This window comes from Sorex fumeus, unplaced genomic scaffold, assembly GCF_029834395.1.
Source record: "Sorex fumeus unplaced genomic scaffold, SorFum_2.1 ptg000008l, whole genome shotgun sequence".
In the NCBI taxonomy this organism is placed as follows: Eukaryota; Metazoa; Chordata; class Mammalia; order Eulipotyphla; family Soricidae; genus Sorex; species Sorex fumeus.
The window spans coordinates 74,547,658-74,571,374 of record NW_026606065.1 but is presented as its reverse complement, the minus strand read 5'-3'; the positions used below and the strand labels follow the sequence as shown (position 1 = coordinate 74,571,374).

Sequence of the window (23,717 nt, the reverse complement as noted above, 5' to 3'; positions counted from 1 at the left end):
GAAAAATTTAGCATAATTTAACCAAACTTTTTAACTTTATGCTTTATAAACTTTAGAAAGCAACCTTGTTCTGTGTGACTAGTGGTTGACTAAATAATAGTTAAGAGCACTCTTTAATGTGACTCTTATTTTGTGCTGAATTCTATCCTAAGCATTTTTGTCTCATGATATTCCCATGAAGTGATTATTAGTATCCTCATTTTACAGATGAAGAAACAAAAATTCTTTAAGGAACTTTCCCAGGGCAGTGATAGTGGCATTGGAGCCAGGAATTGAACTTAGGCAGTCTAGCTTAACTATATTAATAATGCTGTATCAGCTAATACTAATTTATATCATCTGCCATATTAGCATGTACTGTACAGCACATTCTGCTACTTCAGCAATTTTCATTTGTCTTCTAAATCCCCAAGTTGTATACGAATGAACAAGGTAAACTGATTACTAGTACTTTAATCATTACAAAGCAGCAGAAATAAACTGGGAGTCCAGATGAGAAATCATAGAGTTTTGGGTCAACTTAGTATTTTTTAATTATTTAAATATGAGTGTATTTAGACAAGGCAAACAAGGTCTCCTGTTAGCCAAAATTGCAACACTTTTTAAAATATTGCCTATTATGTATATATTTACAACATAAGCTGCTTATGAGACATTACATAATATATGCTTATATGCCTATAAACTTGGGTTTGTATTAAAAAACTGTTCAAAATCTAGTAGTGTTTATCATATATTCTAAGTTAGAGGTCAAAGTTGCTGTAAGTGGTTTCTGGTCTTGGCTAAAGCACTGGTATGAGTAGGTTGCTTGCTCTCTATATCATTTTCATCTTTTACAAAACAGAGAAACTAATATCCTTAGCCTGACTTTCTCTCATTTGAAAAAAAAAAGCCAAGACAACATGAGGGAAGAAGAATGTTGTTCATTTAATTAACAAATATATACTAAGTAGCCTCTCAAGATATATAAACTGTCCCAGCCATAACATAGCTGATGAGAAAAGAAAATTAATAACAAGAAGTGTACAAGAATGTTGATCCCCATGAGATCGAGTCATCAAAACAGATGTCAGTGGAATTTAGACTGAGCCATGGCTTATGGATAGAAGTTGGGTGGATGAAGAAGAGGGAAACATCCTAACCTGGAAGACACCATTGAAAGGCAACTTTGTTTCTTTATTTCAAGAACAGGCTCATCTAAATATTTAATTTCTGATTCTCTCTTCAGAGCCCGTAGTAAGGGCAGGACAGCTACCTAGAGAGGCTTGTCCAGTGTGATTTTAGAAATATTGGGCCTACCCCGTATCATTAATCTGACTCCCAGGAGCTCTGTTTGTCCATGTCCTCTTTTAGTTTTATGCTGCCACTCAACAATAGTCCTATTCTCTGTGTTGTCTTAGGATTCCAGACCTCTCTGTTTCAGATTCATCTGGACATAAGAGTCTTCGTTCTTTTTATGCTTCTCAAAACAAGCATATAAAATGCTTCTTCCAATGGGGCCAAAAGATAGTCCAGAGCGACTGCCATGTCTTGCCTGCAGCTGCCCCCAGCTCCTTTCCTGGTACTGCATGCTGTTCCTCAAGCACTGCCAGGAATCGCCCCTAAGCACTAAATCAGGAGTAAGCCCTGAGCACTGCTGGGGTCAGGCAGTAAGCTGGGGGTAAGCACCTTAGCCCCATCCACCACCATTCCCCCATGCGAAGACTTTTTCCCAGCTGAACGTGTTCCCTCTTGTCTCTGCTTGCTAGAGAGGTCTTTGAGAGTCAAGAACTCAGCTCACTATTCAAATGCTGAGTTCTGCCTAAGACAATCAAACGTAAACAGAGATCATGTATAGAAGTCTATCAAAGTAGGCTGGTGCCAAAGTCCTCTGTGAGAGAAGAGAGCGAGCACTTTATAGTGTTGTATGACTTAGTTGAACCCTGCTATGCCTTCTCACTGGGAGAGTAAGTGAGAGGTGGATTGTCACTCAGCATTTCCAAGATCTTATTGATAAGTATGTAAGTCAAATGTGCAGTGACCCAAGTCAATACTGGGTGCTGCAAATGAAAGGCCAAATCTTTGCTGAGCTACAACTGAGTGTCATTCAGGAGTATCTCAACCATCCTAGCATCAGACTCCTGTTGCACCTTCCTTTTGAATGGTTCATTTTTTTTCCCCTTTATTGTATTTTTTTTTAAAGTTGTAGATTTACAATTTTTTGTGCTTTGGTTTCAATTATACAATGATCAGATACCCATCCCTCCACCAGTGCCCATTTTCCACCACCATGGATAATATCCCTCCCACCCCCATCCCCCCATCCCCCCTGTCTCTGTGGCAGGGCAATCCCCTGTGTTCTCTCTCTCCTTTTGGGTGTTGTGGTCTGCAAAAGAGGCATTGAGTGGCAAACATGTTCAGTCCATAGTCTACTTTTGACATGCATCTCCCCTCCTGGGAGGATCCTCCAAACATCCTTTATTTGGTGCTCCCTTCTCTATCTGAACTGCCCTTTCCTCTAGGATACCCGGCTGGCCTCTAAGTTATGGAGTAATCCTCCTGGTGCTGATCTCAGCTATTCTTGGGTATTAATCTCATACTTTGTTACTTTATATCCCCCAGATGAATGCAATCTTTCTATGTCTATCCCTCTCTTTCTGACTCATTTCGCTTAGCATGATACTTTCCATATTGTACCACTTGTATGTAAATTTCATGACTTCATCTTTTCTAAGAGCTACATAGTACTCCATTGTGTAGATGTACCAAAGTTTCTTTAACCAGTCATCTGTTCTTGGGCACTCAGGTTTCTTCCAGTTTCTGGCTATTGTAAAGAGTGCTGCAATGAACAAACAAGTGCAGATGTCACTTCGACTATACATTTTTGCCTCTCTGGGATATATTCCCAGGAGTGGTATTGCTGGGTCAAATGGGAGCTCAATTTCTAATTTTTTGAGAATCGTCCATACTGTTTTCCAGAAGGGCTGAACCAGTGGACATTCCCACCAACAGTGAAGGAGTGTCCCTTTCTCGCCACATCCACGCCAGCATCGGTTGCTTTTGTTCTTTTGAATGTGGGCTAGTCTCTGAGGTGTGAGATGGTATCTCATTGTGGTTTTGATCTGCATCTCCCTGATGATTAATGATGTAGAGCATTTTCTCATGTGCTTTTTTGCCATTCGGATTTCTTCTTTGAGAAAGTTTCTGTTCATTTCATTGCCCCATTTTTGGATGGGGTTGGATGTTTTCTTCTTGTGGAGTTTAACCAGTATTTTGTATATCCTGGATATCAACCCCTTGTCAGATGTGTATTCGGCGAATATCCTTTCCCATTGAATGGTTCATTTTGTGAGGATTATTTACTATATGGTTCGATCTTAGCATCCTGACTGCTGGTTGCATTCAACTGGGAGTATTGAAGAGATAATCCTACTGGAGAAATATGTAAACATTTTCCTACGAGCACTTTATAAGCTCTAATTATACCTGTTCCGTACAGCATTAGAGGGTACTTAATTATTTGCTAAGCATAATTAATATGCCTCATGCTTTCAAAGCTGTGATTTGACTTTTGTGATCTGGTTCAGACTTACCAGATGGGTTTTCATGGTATCTTCCTAGGGGGAAGAGACACTGCTGGTCTGGGTGGCAAAGGCGGTCCTTACCGGCTGGATTCTGGCCACACAGTGTACCAGGTATCACAGGTTGAGAAAGACGCAGTTCCTGAGGAGGTGAAGCGAGCCGCCAGAGAGATGGGCCAGAGGGCATTCCAGCAGAGGTGAGTGTCTGGAACCTTTGGAACAGTGTTGGCTATGGTGGTGAAACCTCTCTGGGACCCTGAGATGACACCAGTTTGTAAGTGTCTCAACCTCTTGCAGCAAGTTGGATCATACACTGAAATCCATAAGCAACCCTCATGCCAGTGAAGATAGTCAAGTGAGCACAGAATCAATCCACCATTCTTTCTACTCTTGTAGCACTGTCCTCCCATTGTTCATCGATTTGCTGGAGCAGGCACCAGTAACGTCTCCATTGTGAGACTTGTTGTTACTGTTTTTGGCATATTGAATATGCCACGGGGAGCTTGCCAGGCTCTGCCATGCGGGTGAAATACTCTCAGTAGCTTGCCGGGCTCTCTGAGAGGGGCAGAGGACTCAAACCCGGGTCAGCCTCATGCAAGGCAAACGCCCTACCAGCTGTGCCATCTCTCTGCCCTCTTTCTACTCATGCTTTAAAAAACAAAACAAAAAAACCATTATAGTTAAAGTAATGTATTTAAGATGGTGATAAAGTTTACGATTTGGATGCACACAGGTACCTCCCCTTACCTCTGCCAAAAATCCCTCCCCATTCCCCTCTGTCACCTCCAGTCTCTGCCCCTCCCCATCTGGGGTGCAAAGTTTGTCGACTAGGGCCCTTTGAAATGTATGAATGGCACATGAACTCTGTAGACAAAATAATTTAGCACATGACAATAACCAAAGACAGTTCTCTTAAGAGAAATTAAATCCTGGGGCCAGAGTTACAGTACAGCAGGTAGGATGCTTTCCTTGCAGGTGGGTGACCCAGGTTCGATTCCTGGCATCCTATACTGTCTCCCAAGCCCACCAGGAGTGACTCCTGAGCCTAGAGCCAGGGGTAAGCCCTGAGCACCCCCAAATATGGCCCAAAAACAGAGAAAGAGAATAAATCCCTGCTTTCACCTCTGTTCCTAGACCACAGGGTCAATCAGCTAATTTCAGATAATGACCTCTTCTTGCCCTTAGGAATCTTTCAGGTTTGCATGGAGACAGATCTCACATACTTCACACACATCGCACTCTGTGCTCGGGCAGTCTATCTAGACTCCAGGCCCTCTGGCAGTACACAGAAAAACACAGAAGGCCACTGTGAGCTGGGGCTTGAGCACAATCCGAATTTGCACTTTGCAAGAAGGGAAAAGTAAATGTGCCGCGACACGGAGGTCACTTGAGCATAGTATCCCCAGCCGAGAGAGTCAGCTTTCTCACTGGGGTTAGGTACCAGCTGGCGTGGTGGAGCAGGAGATCGAATGGTAAGGCCCTGACGGGGTAGGGCCTTGCAACCGAGGCCCTCAGGCCTGTGACTTTCAAACAATCCAGAACCATTATGAGTCATTTTGATTGGAACCATCTAAGAAATGAGAGGAATCTAGGCATCTTTAGCTAACAGTAAAAAATTACCACAGACCAAGCACTATCTCCTTCAGGAATGAAGGGATTGGTCGTGATTTGGGAAGAAGATTTACATTTTTGTGCTCGGTGAGACTGGCTGGGTGCAGTTAGGCAAAAAGCAGGCTCCAGTGTGTGTGTTATGAAATTCCTCCCACTTAGAACATCTGGTATCTCATTACATGCTTTGCTTACACACCCTGCAAGTAAACAGTCCAGAACAATGGGTACAAGAACGCAGGTCCCTCCTGCCTCACCCTCAGGGATGTCTGGGAGCCATGGGACCCTCATGTGCTTGGCAGGTAATAAGGCACAAGTATTAGTCTCCTCCACGCCACAGCCCTGCCTTCTCTCTGGCCACCTGGAGCTATTAGTGCTGATTCGCACTGCCTGAATTTATGCTGGAGAAAGGTGACTTCCCTCTCCCTTTCTCTTCAGTTATGCTTTTATATGATATACTTTTATATAAATAAAAGCAGCTTAAACTTCTCAAGAAAGAAAAAGGTGAAAGTAGTACTTTGGAAAGGCTTTGCTCAAATTTAAACATTGCAAAATCTTAACCAGAACGTTACAATATTATGTGTGTTTGCCTATACACTATGCATGTCTTTCTCCCTTCTCTAATGAATTTAGTTCCTATTGTTTGTTGCCAAGTTCAAAATCTCATGAGTCAATGTCTAAGTTTTGCATAAATTGACAAATGTTTAGCATACCCTGACACACAAATAGTTCACATGGAATCGGGACCTTTAAGTAGGGACTTAAAGTCCTTTATTTTCATAATACGAATGGGGTTCTGTTAAGGACCAAGGACCCGTGGGGAAAAACTTGTGAGGCATCTGCGATAATAAAGCCACTAAATTTATTGACTGTAAGGTGGGAAAGTGTGCAGATGCAACAGAGAATCAGTGAGAAAGTCATACAGAGAAAAAAGTGTCCAAGAAAAGAGAAGGCCATAAGGCGGCTGGAGACAAAGGAGGTGGGCGAGAATTTGATAAAGAGGACTGGGAATGTGACTTAATGTAGAGAATCTGCCTTGCATGCGTGAGGCCCTGAGTTCAATCCTTAATACCACACACACAATAGATTAACTAAATAAAACTTTATTAATAAAGAATAGGAATCAAGAAAAATGTATGAGGTCCTGAAAAAGGAGAACAATAAAACAGAAGTATGGCTCTCTACTTTCATGCAGTAAATACTCCCATTTAATTTTCAGTTTATTACTTCTAAAGAATTTTCTTTCACTTTTTGTTATGGAACTTTTAAAACATAAGTTAAAATTTGTTTTTAAAATATGTATATACTTAACCATGTGACCCTGTTTTCCCAATTTCAAAAAGAAGCTAGTCCAAGATTCCCTTCTTTTTATCATAAATATATCAAATTTGCTCCAAAACATAAGCACTCTTAAAAAGATCTGAACACACAATACTGTCATAATATCTCTAAAAACTATTAATTGATCACTTTCACCAAATAGCTTTAAAGGCTTTTTTTATGGTCTAGGTATGTGTAGAGTGAGCTTGGGTACCCATATTTTTGCTTTTATAACACTTTGTATCTTTTCTCCATAGTTCTTATCACTCATTTTCATTATGTCCTTAATTGCATGAATAGTCAATTATTTCCTCACTAAGTTTGTTATGGAGTTTTATGTGCTCCATAATATATTGCCGGTACCTGTACCCAGAACCTGGCTCATAGGGAACACTCATATGGACTTGTGAGATGAATAATATACACACATTTACATGTAGCTATAGTACCCTCTACTATTTAACTCGGATATCGACTAAACCCATACTTACAGCCAGACCTATCCATCAGACTCGAGGTTTACCATAAGGCTTTGAAGAGCTGAATGAAACAATAATATCACATTTTGTTGTTGTTGATGTTGGTTTATCCTTACCCAGCTGCACTCAAGTCTTACTCCTGGCTCTCTGCACTCAGAGATCACTTGTAGTGGGGCTTGGGACTATAGGGTGTGCCGGAGTTGGAATCCAGTTAGGCCACATGAAAGGCAAGAAACCCTACCTACTGTACTCTTGCTCTGGCCCTAACATCACACTTACTTAGCATTTATTTGTTCCTGGATTCTAGCTAGTTACCAATCCTGTATGCCAGGAATTTATTGATTAAGAAGACTAACCAATAACCAAACATAAGACAAGTATACGGTGGAACAGAAACATTAAACCAATAAAATGTGCGTGAAGTAGATGGTGCAGTGAGTGCTTTCATCCACTTAGAAAAGTGGTTAAGGTAGACATCAGCTATGAAAATTGTACCCACCACCATTTGAAAAACTAATCAACCTCACACAGTGGGTCTCATGTTTTCTCTTGTTTTCTTATAATCGATCCAAAATTATAATACTTAAGTCTAGCCTATAAGAAAAAGTAAAATGAGAACTAAAATTCCCAGACTCTTACGTAATAATAAATATACCCTTTAAGAGTATGCTCTGCCAACAAAGTGCAGTTAGTCCATTTAGATTACTAGGATGTGAAGCAGCTGTGCCTTGCAGTTTTGATCCAGGCTAAAAGCAGCAGAAAGACGTATTTTCAGCTAGTTTTGTGGGCTTAAGCCTATTAGCTCTGGCAAGTTCTTGGATCCAGAGGCTAAAATTTCCAGTGCTCTTTTCCCCTTCTCTGCTTTGTTCTTCATCTTTCAGAATGTGATCAGCTTTGAACACCTTGTAGGTGATCCTTCTGAAAGCCAGCACAACCTGGAATATGTTTCCAGTCTTCTTCCTAATTAAAAAAGCATGTAGTGTGCTTAGGGGCCCAGTTTGATCATGCCAAAAGTAGTCCTATGTCTTGAGCTAATTGTAATATCTAAAAAGTCCAGTCCACTTGAGAGGACTTATCACGTACCTGACCCATTCCTTGATGTGGTTGTGTATGTGAATGTGTGTGTGTGTGCGCGCGTGAGCGCACGCATGCACACATGTATTTTTCATTCTTCAAAGGTTAAGCTATGTCTGCCTATTTTTTTCTTAATCTCTTTTCTTTGGGAAAATGCATATTGCCTTCCTAGATATAGAAGAGGTAGAGAGCATAACCTATGTAATTTATCAAATATATACTTGTACAATATAGAAAGACAAATCTGTTTTACTGGCAAGGTCATGGAAGATTTTGAAACCTTAGTTGGCAGGGGCTAACCTAGGTTTGGGGTCAGATGGGCAGGAGTAATTGCAGATATACCTGGTGGTGGTTTTAGACCTAACTGTAAGTGATTATTGAGTTTCGGCCTTAGCCCTCTACCCAGTGATAGATTCTTCCCAGTGCCCAGACTGTCCAGGAGGATTAGAGATCAATCATTCTCATTTATCATTTGGTTTCTATTGAAGTCTAAGGTGGTTAAAATATAGCACAGCGGGTAGGGCACTTGCCTTGCATGCAGCCGATCCGGGCTGACCCCGGTTCGATTCCATTTACAGTTCTGCTAATGATAGGGTTTCATGCATTCAACATTCCCTCAACCGGAGTGTCCACTTCCCTCCAGTTTCAACTATCTAGACCTGAGGGTATGGCTCAGAGGTAGAGCAAACGTCTCATATGTGTAAGGTCCTGGGTTCAATCCCTAGCACAAAAAGAAAAAAGGAGAAAAGGTTTCCCGTTATGTACTTCCAACATTGCACTCATGAGCACCCACACACATACACAAAGCAATTAGCAATTCAGGAGACTATGTTAAAGATAAGAATTTGAGATTTGCATTGATTTTTCTGGCTTGGGAGCTGCTCCCATTTTCTTTATAGAAGTACACACACATATTCATTTATTTATTTATTAAAAAGAAGTGTATGAGCAAATTAGTATATCATTGATACAACAGTATGAAACCTAATTGTCTGAGGGGTTTTCATTGAGTGAAGTGAAACCTATTTATTTATTACCCCCCTGTGAGACCCCTAACTGGAGTTAACAGTTCATGTTTTTTTTTCTCGGAGGCAACAGGAATGACAGAGCAATTTGCTTTTGTTCTAACAGTAGACAAATGGAAATAAAGTGCCCACTGAAATGTGCATGATTTTAGCTTGTCTCTTTTGCCCTCTCTGATTTCAGGCTAAAGGAGATCCAAATGAGTGAATATGATGCAGCGAGCTATGAAAGGTTTTCAGGTGCTGTTCGGCGCCAAGTACATGCTCTCCGAATAATACTGGATAACTTACAGGTAATTCTTTATTTATGAGTCAAATGTACTATAATCAGTAGATCAGGAAAAAATATTAATCAACGCCAACATGCTTACATGGAACTATAAATTCATTCCATGACTTTCTTAGTTGATTTTGCCAAGGAAAAATATTTTTACCTTATCTTTCCTCCTGCTCAAGAAATAAGTTTTACCTTCAACCTAGAGGCCACCAGAATCCTAGAGTCCCACCAGGTAAGATCTGTGAGCATTCTACCTCTGTGAGAAATTCTCAAATGGGATTCTCTTCTCTTCCTACACACCATTTTACAATTACTGACAGGAAAGACAGAGGAACCTTGTTTATTCATATATATATATATATATATATATATTTGGTTTTTGTTTTTGGACTACACCTGGCAGTGTTCAGGGGTTACTCCTGACTCTGTGCTCAGGAATTAATCCTGGTGCTGCTCAGTGGGCCATATGGGATACCAGGCATTGAACCCCACAGAATATTTTAGACCATACAAGTTGTGAAGTCTTTATAGCCTCTAGCTTCTCCTTCCACTCTTGCTTACCCCCACACCTACCCCAACCTTCACCCTACCCCCAGTATTGCCTGATGTTCTGCATTCTTACAGACTTGCTGCTTCTGGTTTACTTCCTATTGTTCTTGACCCTGAAAGTAATTACCAAGATGCTTTGGTATTTCCTAAATAAGGACTTGTACTAGTAGGTTTTGCATTTGAAATTGTGGTAAGGCCAAGTTTGCACAAATATTTAAGAAAAGGCTCAGTATTCTCTAAAGCCACAAATGAAGTTAAGATTGTTTTGCCTAAAAAGAGAGAGAAGCCGCATTGTAAGGGAGAAAAGACATGGAAAGGACACGTTCTTCTCCATTCTGCTCTAATCTTCTGTTTCCTTTCTATGAAGTCTGATTGCCTCCACTTATACCCTTTCCTTTTTCAGTTCATGTTTGTATAATGCTCTTGTTTAATCATTATTTTTGAGAAGTTTTGTTATTATTTGAATACTGTTGAGAATAATAAGTTCTTTGAAGTTGTTTTAATCCAACCATCTTAATCTAAAACACTGGGAAAACCTCATTTTTCAAAATGTTTGAACTAGTTCAGAAGGTTAGGAAAAGTTCCATAGATTACAAAAGAAAAATGTAAGGCAATATCTTCATAAAGCTAACTAGATGCCTAATGTATAGTCTGGAGAATATAAGAATTAACCCATTTGATATAAAACTCTTTTAAAACTCCATATGCAGTTATTTTGGATAAAACTATATGAGATTTTATATAGATTCTGTGAACAATATCACAATGGAAAATTGAGTTCTCTTTTCTAGTCATTTAACCAGTGCTCATTGCTCTTGTCATTGAGGGCAATTCTGGGTGAGCTCTGAGTGCCAGGACAGACAATAGATTAATAAGACTCTAAAGAAGTGGTTCAAAGAAAACAAGGAGTAGAGATGGTGCTTATACTATGACTGAAGAATTAATATAATTCAGTCACTTGTCGTGTGTGTCTGTGTGTATCTGGATGGATGGATAGATGGATGGATGTTTCAGCCACTCCCATGGTGCTCAGGGTTTACTCATAGCTCTCCACATTGAAATCACTCCTGCGCCCTCTCCTCTCTGGAAGGAAAGATGGCGGCCGCACGGGAGCCTTGTGGACAGCAGGTCTGAGCCGGGGGTGGGGGCAGCAGGGACCTCATGGGAAGGGGGGTGTTCTGGTCCGTCCTTCACGCCCTACCGAGGTCACCAGTTGCCCCCAACGAGCGGCTCTCCGGCACGGCCACGACTCCAGAGCACAAAAACCAATCTCTTAACTATCTAACATTTAATAGAAATACTTCCAGGGTTAATAAGTAAAATAGCAGAAATCCAAAACCATGCGGCCGCTATTGCGGCCACGCAACATCATTTAATTCTTAAAACCCAGCTGTAGAAAGCAAATCATTTCACAACGCTTTTTCAGCATGTCTGATTTGGGGGGGGGGGGGGGTGTCGTAAACTCTAAATAATAATGGTGCATCTTTTATCGAAACAATGAATCTAGTCAAAGTAGATAGAGTGTTAACTAGAACTCATCTGCCTCACAGGAAGTGGGAGGGGTGGGAGGTGGGGTTCTATTGGGGTTCGCGGTTAAAAATAAGTATTGGTAAAGGGAAATGTGTTTGATATTTACATGACTGAGACCTAAACCTGAAAGCTCTGTAACTTTTCCCACAGTGATTCAATAAATAAATAAATTATAAAAAAAAAAAAAAGAAAGAAATCACTCCTGGCTGTCCTCAGGAAACTATATGGCATTCCAGGTATTGAACCCAGGTTAGCCATGTGTGAGGCAAGCACACTGCCCACTGTAATTTCTCTCTGGCCCTTGTTTAAAGACAGCTTCTCTTAACTTATGATGTCACATCTCAAGTCGTTGATATATACCAGGCAGGAGGATATAAAACTAAAATACTGCCTATCAGATAAGGAATTCAAAGAAAACAAGCCAATGGTTTCCTAACTTCTGTCGAGAAATATGTACAAGAAGCTGAGGAATGAATGAGCAATCTTTGTGGAGAATGCAATGTTTGACTCTTGAAATATGAAAAAGGAATTGTCTCAATGTATAAGGGGGCAGACATTCCAGACAGGACACAACATGCACAAATGCTCAAGGTATGGGTGAGCACAGTCAGTTCAGAGAAGAATAGGCTGTCCAGTACATCTGAGTAGAACATTACGTGGCAGGAGTGACAAAGAAGAAGGCTGTTTAAGTGGTGGGGGACCAGATCATGAATGACCTTAGCTGTCATAAGAATTTCCAAATAGCATTGAATTTTACCTGTAGATGACAGGCCCTTAGAGGATTCACTAGACTAGAAAGGGATGTCAGAATACGTCTTTCATGAAAGGAATCAGAATCATTATTTGGCCCTAAGATATCAATCAAGATAATGTCTTGATTGGTATTCGTTGTATACCATACCATACATAACTGCTCTGACAAACATCACTTTCCATCCTCACACCAATCCTTTGGATAGCCCTCCCATTGTTCGTCAATTTGCTCGAGCGGGCCCAGTAACGTCTCCATTGGAGACTTTGTTGTTACTGTGTTTGGTATATCGAATACGTCACGGGGAGCTTGCCAGGCTCTGCCGTGCGGGTGAGATACTCTCAGTAGCATGTTAAGATAAATTATATTGGGGCTATAGTGATAGTACAGTGGGTATAGTACATTTGCTTTACATGCGGCTGACCCTGGTTCAATCCCAGTGTCCATAAGGACCCCTGAGTACCACCAGGAGTAATTCCTGTGTGTAGAGCCAGGAGTAACCCCTGAGCATCGCTGGATGTGACCCAAAAAGCCAAATATAAATAAATTAAAATGTTTAAATCACTGTCACTGTCCTCCCGTTGTTCACTGATTTGCTCGAGCGGGCCCAGTAACATTGTGAGACTTATTGTTACTGTGTTTGGCATATTGAATACGTCACGGGTAGCTTGCCAGGCTTTGCCATGCAGGCAAGATACTCCGAAAGTAGTGAGTGGTTGCAAGGTCAACCTGAAGTCAACCTGCAGCAAAATTATAAATGATATTATTTTAAAAGATCACCCAGAGGAAGATATCAGACCCTCTACTATGAATTTTATGTAGCACTGTAGCGCTGTCCTCCCGTTGTTCATAGATTTGCTTGAGTGGGCATCAGTAACATCTCCATTGTGACACCTGTTGTTACAGTTTTTGGCACATCAGATACACCACAGGGAGCTTGCCAGGCTCTGCCGTGCGGGCAGGATACTCTCGGTAGCTTGCCAGGCTCTCTGAGAGGGACAAAGGAATCGAACCCAGGTCAGCCATGTGCAAGGCAAATGCCCTACCCACTGTGCTATCACTCCAGCCCATGAATTTCATAGTGGAACAAAATTACACCTGAGTTAGAATTAAGGTTCTCTTTAAGAAATTACCTCTTCTAACTATCATGATGATGAGACAGGTATCATAAAATAGTGTCCATTTTGTTTTCAACCTTCACAGAGAGTCTTTTTTTTTTCCCCTTTATTTTATTTTATTTTTTTTAAAGTTGTAGATTTACAATTTTTTGTGCTTTGGTTTCAATTATACAATGATCAGATACCCATCCCTCCACCAGTGCCCATTTTCCACCACCATGGATAATATCCCTCCCACCCCCATCCCCCCATCCCCCCGTCTCTGTGGCAGGGCAATCCCCTGTGTTCTCTCTCTCCTTTTGGGTGTTGTGGTCTGCAAAAGAGGCATTGAGTGGCAAACATGTTCAGTCCATAGTCTACTTTCGACATGCATCTCCCCTCCTGGGAGGATCCTCCAAACATCCTTTATTTGGTGCTCCCTTCTCTATCTGAATAGCCCTTTCCTCTAGGATACCCGGCTGGCCTCTAAGTTATGGAGTAATCCTCCTGGTGCTGATCTCAGCTATTCTTGGGTATTAATCTCATACTTTGTTACTTTATATCCCCCAGATGAATGCAATCTTTCTATGTCTATCCCTCTCTTTCTGACTCATTTCGCTTAGCATGATACTTTCCATATTGTACCACTTGTATGTAAATTTCATGACTTCATCTTTTCTAAAAGCTACATAGTACTCCATTGTGTAGATGTACCAAAGTTTCTTTAACCAGTCATCTGTTCTTGGGCATTCAGGTTTCTTCCAGTTTCTGGCTATTGTAAAGAGGGCTGCAATGAACAAACAAGTGCAGATGTCACTTCGACTATACATTTTTGCCTCTCTGGGATATATTCCCAGGAGTGGTATTGCTGGGTCAAATGGGAGCTCAATTTCTAATTTTTTGAGAATCGTCCATACTGTTTTCCAGAAGGGCTGAACCAGTCGGCATTCCCACCAACAGTGAAGGAGTGTCCCTTTCTCGCCACAACCACGCCAGCATCGGTTGCTTTTGTTCTTTTGAATGTGGGCCAGTCTCTGAGGTGTGAGATGGTATCTCATTGTGGTTTTGATCTGCATCTCCCTGATGATTAATGATGTAGAGCATTTTCTCATGTGCTTTTTTGCCATTCAGATTTCTTCTTTGAGAAAGTTTCTGTTCATTTCATTGCCCCATTTTTGGATGGGGTTGGATGTTTTCTTCTTGTGGAGTTTAACCAGTATTTTGTATATCCTGGATATCAACCCCTTGTCAGATGTGTATTCGGTGAATATCCTTTCCCATTCTGTAGACTGTCTTTGTATTTTGGTCACTGTTTCTTTGGAGGTGCAGAAGCTTCTTAGTTTAAGATAGTCCCATTTGTCTATCTCTGTTTTCACTTGCTTGGCCAGTGGCGTGGCATCTTTGAAGATACCATTAGCTTCAATGTCATGGAGGGTTTTGCCAACTTTATCTTCAATGTACCTTATGGTTTCTGGTCTGATGTTGAGGTCTTTAATCCATTTTGATCTTACTTTTGTACATGGTGTTAGGCAGAGTTCTGAGCCTATTTTTTTGCATGTAGCCGTCCAGTGATGCCAACACAATTTATTAAAGAGGCTTTCCTTACTCCACTTCACATTACTTGCACCTTTATCAAAGATTAGATGAGCATATGATTGAGGAGAGATGTCAGTGTATTCAACCCTGTTCCATTGGTCTGCAGTTCTGCCTTTGTTCCAGTACCATGCTGTTTTAATTATTACTGCTTTGTAGTACAGTTTGAAGTTCGGGAGGTTGATTCCTCCCATTTTCTTTTTCCCAAGAATTGCTTTAGCTATTCGTGGGGGCTTATTGTTCCATATAAATTTCAAGAGTGTTTGCTCCATTTCTTTGAAGAATGTCATGGGTATCCTTATAGGGATTGCATTGAATTTATACAATGCTTTCGGTAGTATTGCCATTTTGACAATGTTAAGTCTCCCGACCCATGAGCAGGGGATATCTTTCCATTTCCTCATGTCCTCTTTTATTTCCTGAAGTAGCGTTTTGTAGTTTTCTTTGTACAGGTCCTTTACTTCCTTAGTTAAGCTGATTCCTAGGTACTTGATTTTCTGGGGCACAATTGTGAATGGGATTGTTTTTTTCATGTTGCTTTCTTCTCTCTCACTGTTTGCGTATAGGAAAGCCATGGACTTTTGGGTATTGATTTTATAACCTGCAACTTTACTATACGAGTCTATTGTTTCTAAGAGTTTTTTGGTGGAAGTTATTGGGTTCTCTAAGTAGAGTATCATATCATCTGCGAATAGTGAGAGCTTGATTTCTTCCTTTCCTACCTGAATGCCCTTAATATCTTTTTCCTGCCTAATCGCTATTGCAAGTACTTCCAGTACTATATTGAACAGCAGTGGAGAGAGTGGGCATCCCTGTCTCATCCCTGATCTTAGAGGGAAGGCTCTCAGTTTTTCCCCATTGAGGATGATGCTTGCTGTAGGCTTGTGGTAGATGGCTTTAATTATGTTGAGGAAGGTCCCCTCTATACCCATTTTGGCTAGGGTTTTCATCATAAAGGGGTGCTGGATCTTATCAAATGCTTTCTCTGCATCTATTGATATGATCATATGCTTTTTATCTTTTCTTTTGTTGATATGGTGGATTATGTTGATTGATTTCCGAATGTTGAACCATCCTTGCATCCCTGGGATGAATCCTACTTGGTCATGGTGTATGATCTTTTTGATGAGTAGTTGGATTCTATTTGCTAGTAGTTTGTTGAGGATCTTTGCATCTGTGTTCATCAGGGATATCGGCCTGTAATTCTCTTTCTTTGTGGTATCTCAGTCTGCTTTTGGTATCAGTGTGATATTTGCTTCGTAGAAACTGTTTGGAAGTGTTTTTGATATTTCAATTTCGTGGAAAAGCTTAAAGAGTATTGGGAGTAAGTCCTCTTTAAAGATTTGGAAGAATTCACTAGTGAATCCATCCGGGCCAGGACTTTTGTGCTTGGGGAGACTTTTTATTACCATTTCAATTTCCTTGATGGTGATAGGTCTGTTCAGGTATTCCAGGTCTTCTTGGTTCAGCCTTGGGAGTCTGTAGGAGTCTAGGAATTTATCCATTTCCTCGAGGTTTTGATGTTCCGTGGCATAAAGCTTCTCAAAGTACTCCCTGAGGATCCTCTGAATTTCTGTGGTTTCTGTTGTAATGACCCCCTTTTCATTTCTGATTCGGTTTATTAGGGTTTTCTCTCTCCCTTTCTTTGTGAGTTTTGCTAGAGGCTTATCGATCTTGTTAATTTTCACAGAGAGTCTTAAATGAGAACTGATAGTATTTTTTTTTTAAAAAAAAAGCACCCATAAAGATTAAGTAAATGGAAACAAGAAATTGTCATTACTCTTAAAATCCATAAAGGAGGGGAGGGCAGACAGGTAGTACAGGGATAAAGATGCTTGCCTTGCATGATATCAACCTCTGCTCAATCCCCAGAAATGAAGTTAGTCCCCTGAGCACCTCCAGGAATGACCCCTGAGCACAGATCCAGGAGAATCCCCTGAGCACAGTTGGGTATGACCCGAAAACCAAAAATAGGACAGGGGCAGGTGAGATTAGTGACATTCTAAATATCTTCCAGTTATTTCGGGAAAGGTTTTTATTCTCTTCCTGGAAATCTGAACAAGAGAAAGTCACCTTAATAGCTGAAAAGAGTTAAAAGGTGAAAGGTAAAAGAAAGTTTTAAGATAAAAGAAAAGCACTTTAATTTTTGAGTACATGTACGTATAAATGGATGTAGCCATTTCCATCTTTACAGTTTATCTTTACAAGTCCCAGCATTTTCAATCATGCCAGTACACTGAGCTTTCTACTAGATGCCTCACATTATCAACATTTATTCATAACCCCTGCCATTCTCATCTTTACTGAGTGAAAAATACTGCCAGCTCCAGAGTCAGAAAGTCCTGGTTCTTTAAATGAGGACAGAAAATGAGGCAGTCACCAAGACTGACGCTAATGATATGTATAAGCACCAAAAACAGTACCAAGCAGATGGTATTCTCTGCAGCAGTGCTCCTCAGTGCTCCTCCTATGGGCTGTCTCCTGTGGGCTCACAGGCAACTGTAGGTCGGGCACAGGGGAATCATCTCATAAATGGAAGGTCAGAGCACTTGCCTAGGAGGCCAACTCATAAAATAGCGGACCAAAGGGAGAAAAACGATAGGAAGGTCATTGTCGGAAAAAGCCTTAGAAATAGCTCTTTACATACAATAGTACCTGCATTGTACTTTTCACCATTCATCTATCTGTTCTGCAAGCCAGGCACCAAGCCAGCCACCGACATTCACTGGACGCTTTATCCTTGCAATAACTGGTATTATTTTCTGCATTTGATAGGTAAGGAAAGTTGCACGTTATCTCAATTTGTACAACCTCATGAATGTGTTTGTTTCCCTTTCTATAATGAGGGAGCTGAAGATTAAAATGATAGCATGACTTGTGCTGGGTCACGTGGGTGGTAAGCAGAGGCCAAGCCACATGGGCCCTGTTACCAATTAGAGCTCTTATCTTTATCCACCTCTACGACCTTATAAGTATATGTTTTGCCATACTCATAAAATTCATATCATTGTCCAGATGCCAACACAGCATCTTCAAGTATTTCTCTTATTGAAAGTTATTTTTAGTCCACAAAAGTGGTATTCTCAGGCTGACCATATAGTGCTCAGTTTAGAGAGTGCTAGTTTCAAAGTTACTGGGTCTGAAGAAATAACTCAATGGACTGGGCACAAGCTTTGCAAGCAGGAGGGCCAAATTTGATCCATGGCATTTTTGTACCCCAGCATAGAGCTGGAAGTAGGCCCCTGAGCACTACTAGATGTGACTCAAACAAATAAAACATAGTTAATAGCAAAAAACAAACAGAGCTTCATATGGAGTCTGAGCTATTTTTTGTTTTAATATTGCATTACAACATTATATAAGCTTTAAATTTGCATCTTTGAAAACTAACATATGCCCCAAACTTGCCCCTGTCCTGATTTACACCCTCTAAATTTTTAGATTATAACCAAAACAATAAAGTAGATTTAATGTCCCTTTTGCCATTTTCTGCTATGCCTATGTGGCTGGGATTGACTCATTGCTTCCAGCAGTTTTGAGACTGTTTTATAATCCCAGAAACTATGAGTGTTTCTTGTGAACAGCAGCAAGCAGATCATCATTTGAGCTGATTTACCAAGGCACAGCTTCAGACCCATGAAGTGATTCCAGGTGACAGAACTGAGATCCAAGGATCAGGAAATGTTGCTGTTGCCCCATTAATGTCTGCTTCAACATGCACCTCTGCTGTAGCATATCATTCTTCTCATTTAAGACAACTATAGCTGGTGACCTTCCTTGACTTCTTGACTGGGCTCTGTATATGAGACTCTTGGTTATTGAATTGATTATGACTCAGGAGCAAAAATTTTCTTATTAGAGCAACAGAGTCTAAAATCATTTTCAATTATTTACTTGTTCCAGAATATCCAGTTCCAATATTCCGAAACAAAAGGAAATAGCCATTCCTATAGAAAGCCACTGATTTTTTAGTTTTTGTTGTTGTTATTGTTGTTGTTGGGGGTTGGGGTATGGCACCACACTTGGCTGTGCTTGGGGATGTGTGATGCTGGGGATCATACCCAAGTCAGCTACACGCAGAGCAAATTCATTCTCAGACTAAACCAAGTTAGCCCTTCTGTGTTTGCTTTGGCTAACATGATATCTTTATGAACTAATAATGTTGTTCCCTTTTTTCTACTTTTCAAAATGATCTCATGTCAGAGTGATTGAGCACTGACATCTGATGTGCATTATGCTGGATAGTGAAGGTACAAAGATGAGTAACATAAAATGGTAATTGCTTTGACAGAGGAATGCATAAAATGTAGCAAAAACACAGAAAAAAAAAAGACTGTAGGGGCCCAGAGCGATAGTACAGTGGGTAAGTGTTTGTCTTGCACGCGGCCAACCTGGGTTCAGTTCTCGAATCCCCAGCATCCCACGTGGTCCCCCAAACATTGCCAGGAGTAATTCCTGAGCACAGTCAGGAGTAGCCCCTGAGCATCACTGGGTGTGACCCCCCAAAAAATAAAGCAGAAAAAGAAAAAAGACTCTAGGATAGATTTGGGAGGACAGTATACATGATCTTCATTTTGAAGGTCACACAAGTTCTTTACCAGAGAAGGGTGTTAGCATTGCTCCAGCAGAGGATACAGTGGACGAAGTGTGACACTTTGGTCCAAGGTAAGAGCAGGGGTCAACCTTTAGGCCAGATATCCCTGGTATGAAATGTCAACAAGGTCTTGAGGGTGCTGATGAGTAGCAGGTAAAAAATTAGATCATATTCTAAGCATACCCTTTGTTCCTGTGCACAGAACAGAGAACATTTACCCATTCATATTAATTTGTAAATATTTCATTCAGTGGACATTTATGATAATTTACTTTGCTAGCACAGCGGGTAGGGCGTTCACCTTACAAGCGGCCAACATGGCCGACCCGAGTTCGATTCCTCCGCCCCTCTCGGAGAGCCCGGCAAGCTACCGAGAGTATCCGATATGCCAGACACAGTAACAACAAAGTCTCCAATGGAGACGTTACTGGGCCCACTCGAGCAAATCGACGATCAATGGGAGGGCCTTTACCTTTACCTTTACCTTACTTTGCTAAGGGTGCTTACCTTCAGTGACTAACCTAGGGAAGAAGACACCTACCAGAAAACTCAGTATGATCAATGAATGCCTAGAAATGTTTTTAAACCAAGTGCCATGGCTATGTTGACAAAACTGTGAGTAGTTTATTAGCCATACGCTTAGAAAATGACCCAGAGGATCTGACATTGTCAGATCAGCTGGAACATGAAAGATAAATGCGGTTTCAAGTTGATGGTGCCTGAGGATGCAGGGGAATGATAATCTGCACCAGAACTTTGCAGACCTGTTAAGAGACACCAGGTTTTGTTTACATCCCATCAGAGGAATCAGAGACTAATATTTTAAAAAAAAATACAAAAGAATTACTGAAATGATATTAAAATACATATAGAATACAAGCCCATGTTAATGCTACATTTAACAAAGGTACTTTGTCAATTTGCCATACAAGTTTCTAAGTTTGGGGGCTGAAGTGATATTACAGTGGGCAGTGTATTTGCTTGCATGAAGCCAACCTAAATTCGATCTCCAGCAACCTTTATGGTCCCCTGTGGCCTGCCAGGAGTGATCCCTGAGCACAGAATCAGGAGTAAACCCTGAGCACCTCTGGGCGTGACAAACAAAAAGAGGAAATTTTTCTAAATGTTCTGTTTCTTTATTTATCATAGGACCATAACAAATATTAATAGACTGAAGGAAGTTTGTATAGGTTCGGTCTAGTTAGAGGACCTCTGTGAGCAGAGAAGACTTTAATAGTCAAGGCTGTTTAGAAGAGTCCAGAGTCACTTAGAGTTCAAGGTCTGGGGTGAGCTTAGAGACAGTGGGAGAGAAACCAGAGAAAAGGTGAATCCATAGGGTCCTCATACACCATGCTGATTATATTTTGTAATCAATGAGGAGCACAAACACAGTTGAGAAATTGGTGTGGTTATATCCTCTTTAGGATATACGAATGTGGAATGAGGTTGATGGCGAGGTTTTTAAGTTCTACAGGCCGAGGTAGGGAACTCAGTAAGAGGAGAGACTTGTAGAGAAAGCCCCGTTTGTTTTATATAATTAATCTGCTTCCTCACTTCTAGGACACTAATGTAAAAATATCAGGTATTTGGTTTCTTTGTTTTGTTTTTGTTTGGAGGACATGCCCTGCTGTGCTCAGGGCTTACTCCTGGCTCCGTGCTCAGGGACCACTCCTGGCAGCTGGAAGACAATATAGGATGCAATGAATCAAATCCACATCACTACATGCAAAACAAGTGCCCAACCTGCTGTACTATCGCTCTGGTCCCATAATATCAACTATTTGTATTTGAGGATTTTAAGATGTAAATCTAAGTTCAGGACCAAGATTAGGATCAGCTAGAGTTATCCGTCTACATAAATGTTGCATATCTACATAAATGTGTGGGTATTGTTATGTTATGTATAGGACAACTATCTTAGCCAAAAGATGTGTTTACTAAGGTGAAAGTACAGGGCAAGGAAAGAGGAAAAGTGAAAATGTCAGATAAAAATCTGTATATCTGGGGAGAGCAGAAAAATGCTGGTTATTCTGTCTTAGCTGATGAGTGGTTTAACACGTAGGCATCAGTGCCCTGAGAAGTAACTTCAGTGCAGTTGAGCACAGAATTACAGTCCTCATCTTCCAGCTGCATGAGGACAGACATCTAACTTAGCCTTCACCAGATGACCATTAAAATTATCAGAGTGGTCAAAAGGTATCCAGAGTGAGCAACCCATATGACAGTGGAAATTAGAAAAGGATGAGAGTGATACACAAGACGCTTTGAATGTTCGCTAAATATAGTACAATCAACCTCTGTGAGTGATAGTACCAAAAGCAATTCAAAACTCTTCCTTAAGAGAGAGAATTATTTGTATGTTTGTGAGACACCATCAGAATCACATTTACTCACATAGAGAGGCAGGGAAGAGAAGAGAGGCCCGAGTTGGTGAGCTGCAGATGCATGACCTCTGTCTCTGCCAAGCAGAAGCATTTAAAAGCAGATCTCTTGTGGACCAAAGGGAGAGGGAGATCTCGGTTTCTTAGAAAGGCTTGACAAGCAAATAGGCAGGAAGCTGGAAGGGGAATTACACTGGGAAAGAGGCCAGGCCAGCCCCAACTTATATTCAATGGGACGACTAGACCAAATACAAAGCAAATGCCAAAATTGGCCCACTGCATAAAACTTTCCAAACAAAATAAGGAATGATATGAAAATGAACTCCTCGTGCTGAGTTCCAATTCCTTCCCTGCTGAGAGCTTATGATAGTAGAAAAGATTTAGATCAACTACTACCTGTTAATTCTCCTTAAGAAACAGTCTAATAATGGCCAAGTAAGGAGTAAATGCAGCCAAGAAGTGATCCCAGAACAGATTTATGTGGCTCTCTCACCATCATCCAGGAATAAGGACAGGGCCAAAATGACCAGCAAGGGAAAACCTGTTTTTACATCCTCTTGTGATCTCTGCAAAATCTACACCTAAGACTAGACTAATCACAGAAATATATCTGAAAATCCGCTGAGCAAGGCAGAAAAGAGCATCCTTGTAGACTAGAGAGAAAGATACCTTCGCCAGGGAGGAAGCCCAACCAAGGAGCCCAGGCTGCAACTGGGCAAGATAGTTTTGAGTTGCAGACAGATTGACTGCCCTGAAGCCTCTAAAGCCACTAGAACTAGCTCAATGCAGAGAGCCCCACAGCCGGTGGACCAAAGTCAGTACACATGAAACTTGCAAAGGGCAGAAAACAAGCTCACAGCTCTCACAGAGAAAGGACACCCTCTCCAAGAAAGAAACCACCACACAACACTAAGCTGCAGTCAGGAAGAGTTTCATTCTGCATTATGCAGAATGAAGAAAAGGAGGGGGATGGAAGCAAACGCCTGGAAAGAACCCCAAGCTCCTCTGAGCCGCAACTCCAGTGCTACTCACTGAGATGCATCAATCAATGGATGGTGACAGTAATATGGATGGGTCAAGTATGAGAAATGCGTAGGAGTTGTATAGGAGGCTTTCATTGCTTGTATCCTCACCAACTTGGCAAATAATTTACTATTTATCCAATCCATCAATATTTGGAAACTCAAAACAGAGAAGTCTTTCAAAAGTGGATGCGCTTAGAGGCAATGGACCTTAGAGAAGGAGCCGTCAACATTTTATTGCAAACTGGAATAGAAATATTTAATAGTTTAGATAATTTAGGCTACATATTTTATACAATTTATTAAAATTCTTCTTTTATTTTTTAAATACTTCTTTTAATATTAAGTTCCTATTGTGCTTAAATATGCTTTTGTTATAACAAAAGGTCAAACATTATTTCTATCACTTAAGATTTTTTAAAATATGTCCATCTGTTTTGAATTCACAGTAAATTCATACTAATAAAAATTCATTATATACTAAGCTAGGTTGCACTAGTAAAAAGTCTATAATAGGCCTTTAAATTACAAGTACAGTTTTATTGCTTTCACATAAAGAACACTCAGACTAATTGAAATGCTCAAAGGATGACTGTAGCACTGTAGCACTGTCCTGTTATTCATCCATTTGCTCTAGCGGGTCCAGTAACATCTCCACTGAGACTTGTTGTTACTGTGTTTGGCATAACGAATACGTCACTGGTAATTTGCCAGGCTTTGCCATGGGGGTGAGATACTCTTGGTAGCTTGCAGGGCTCTCCAGAGGGGTGGAGGAATTGAACCAGGTCACCCAAGGTCGGCTGCATTGGCTGCATGCAAGGCAAACGCCCTATCTGCTGTGTTATCGCTCCATGTTCTGG

The 23,717-nt window shown here is 40.9% G+C and overlaps 1 protein-coding gene across 1 annotated transcript in view; it reads left to right on the top strand.

The window, feature by feature from the left end:
- VWA8 (von Willebrand factor A domain containing 8) overlaps positions 1–23,717 on the top strand; it is a 365,156-nt gene that overhangs the window by 299,838 nt on the left and 41,601 nt on the right. Inside the window, exons 39-40 of the mRNA XM_056109482.1 lie at positions 3,601–3,757; positions 9,248–9,356. Of these exons, the coding sequence (XP_055965457.1) occupies positions 3,601–3,757; positions 9,248–9,356 (266 nt within the window). The remainder of the gene's footprint in view (positions 1–3,600; positions 3,758–9,247; positions 9,357–23,717) is intronic.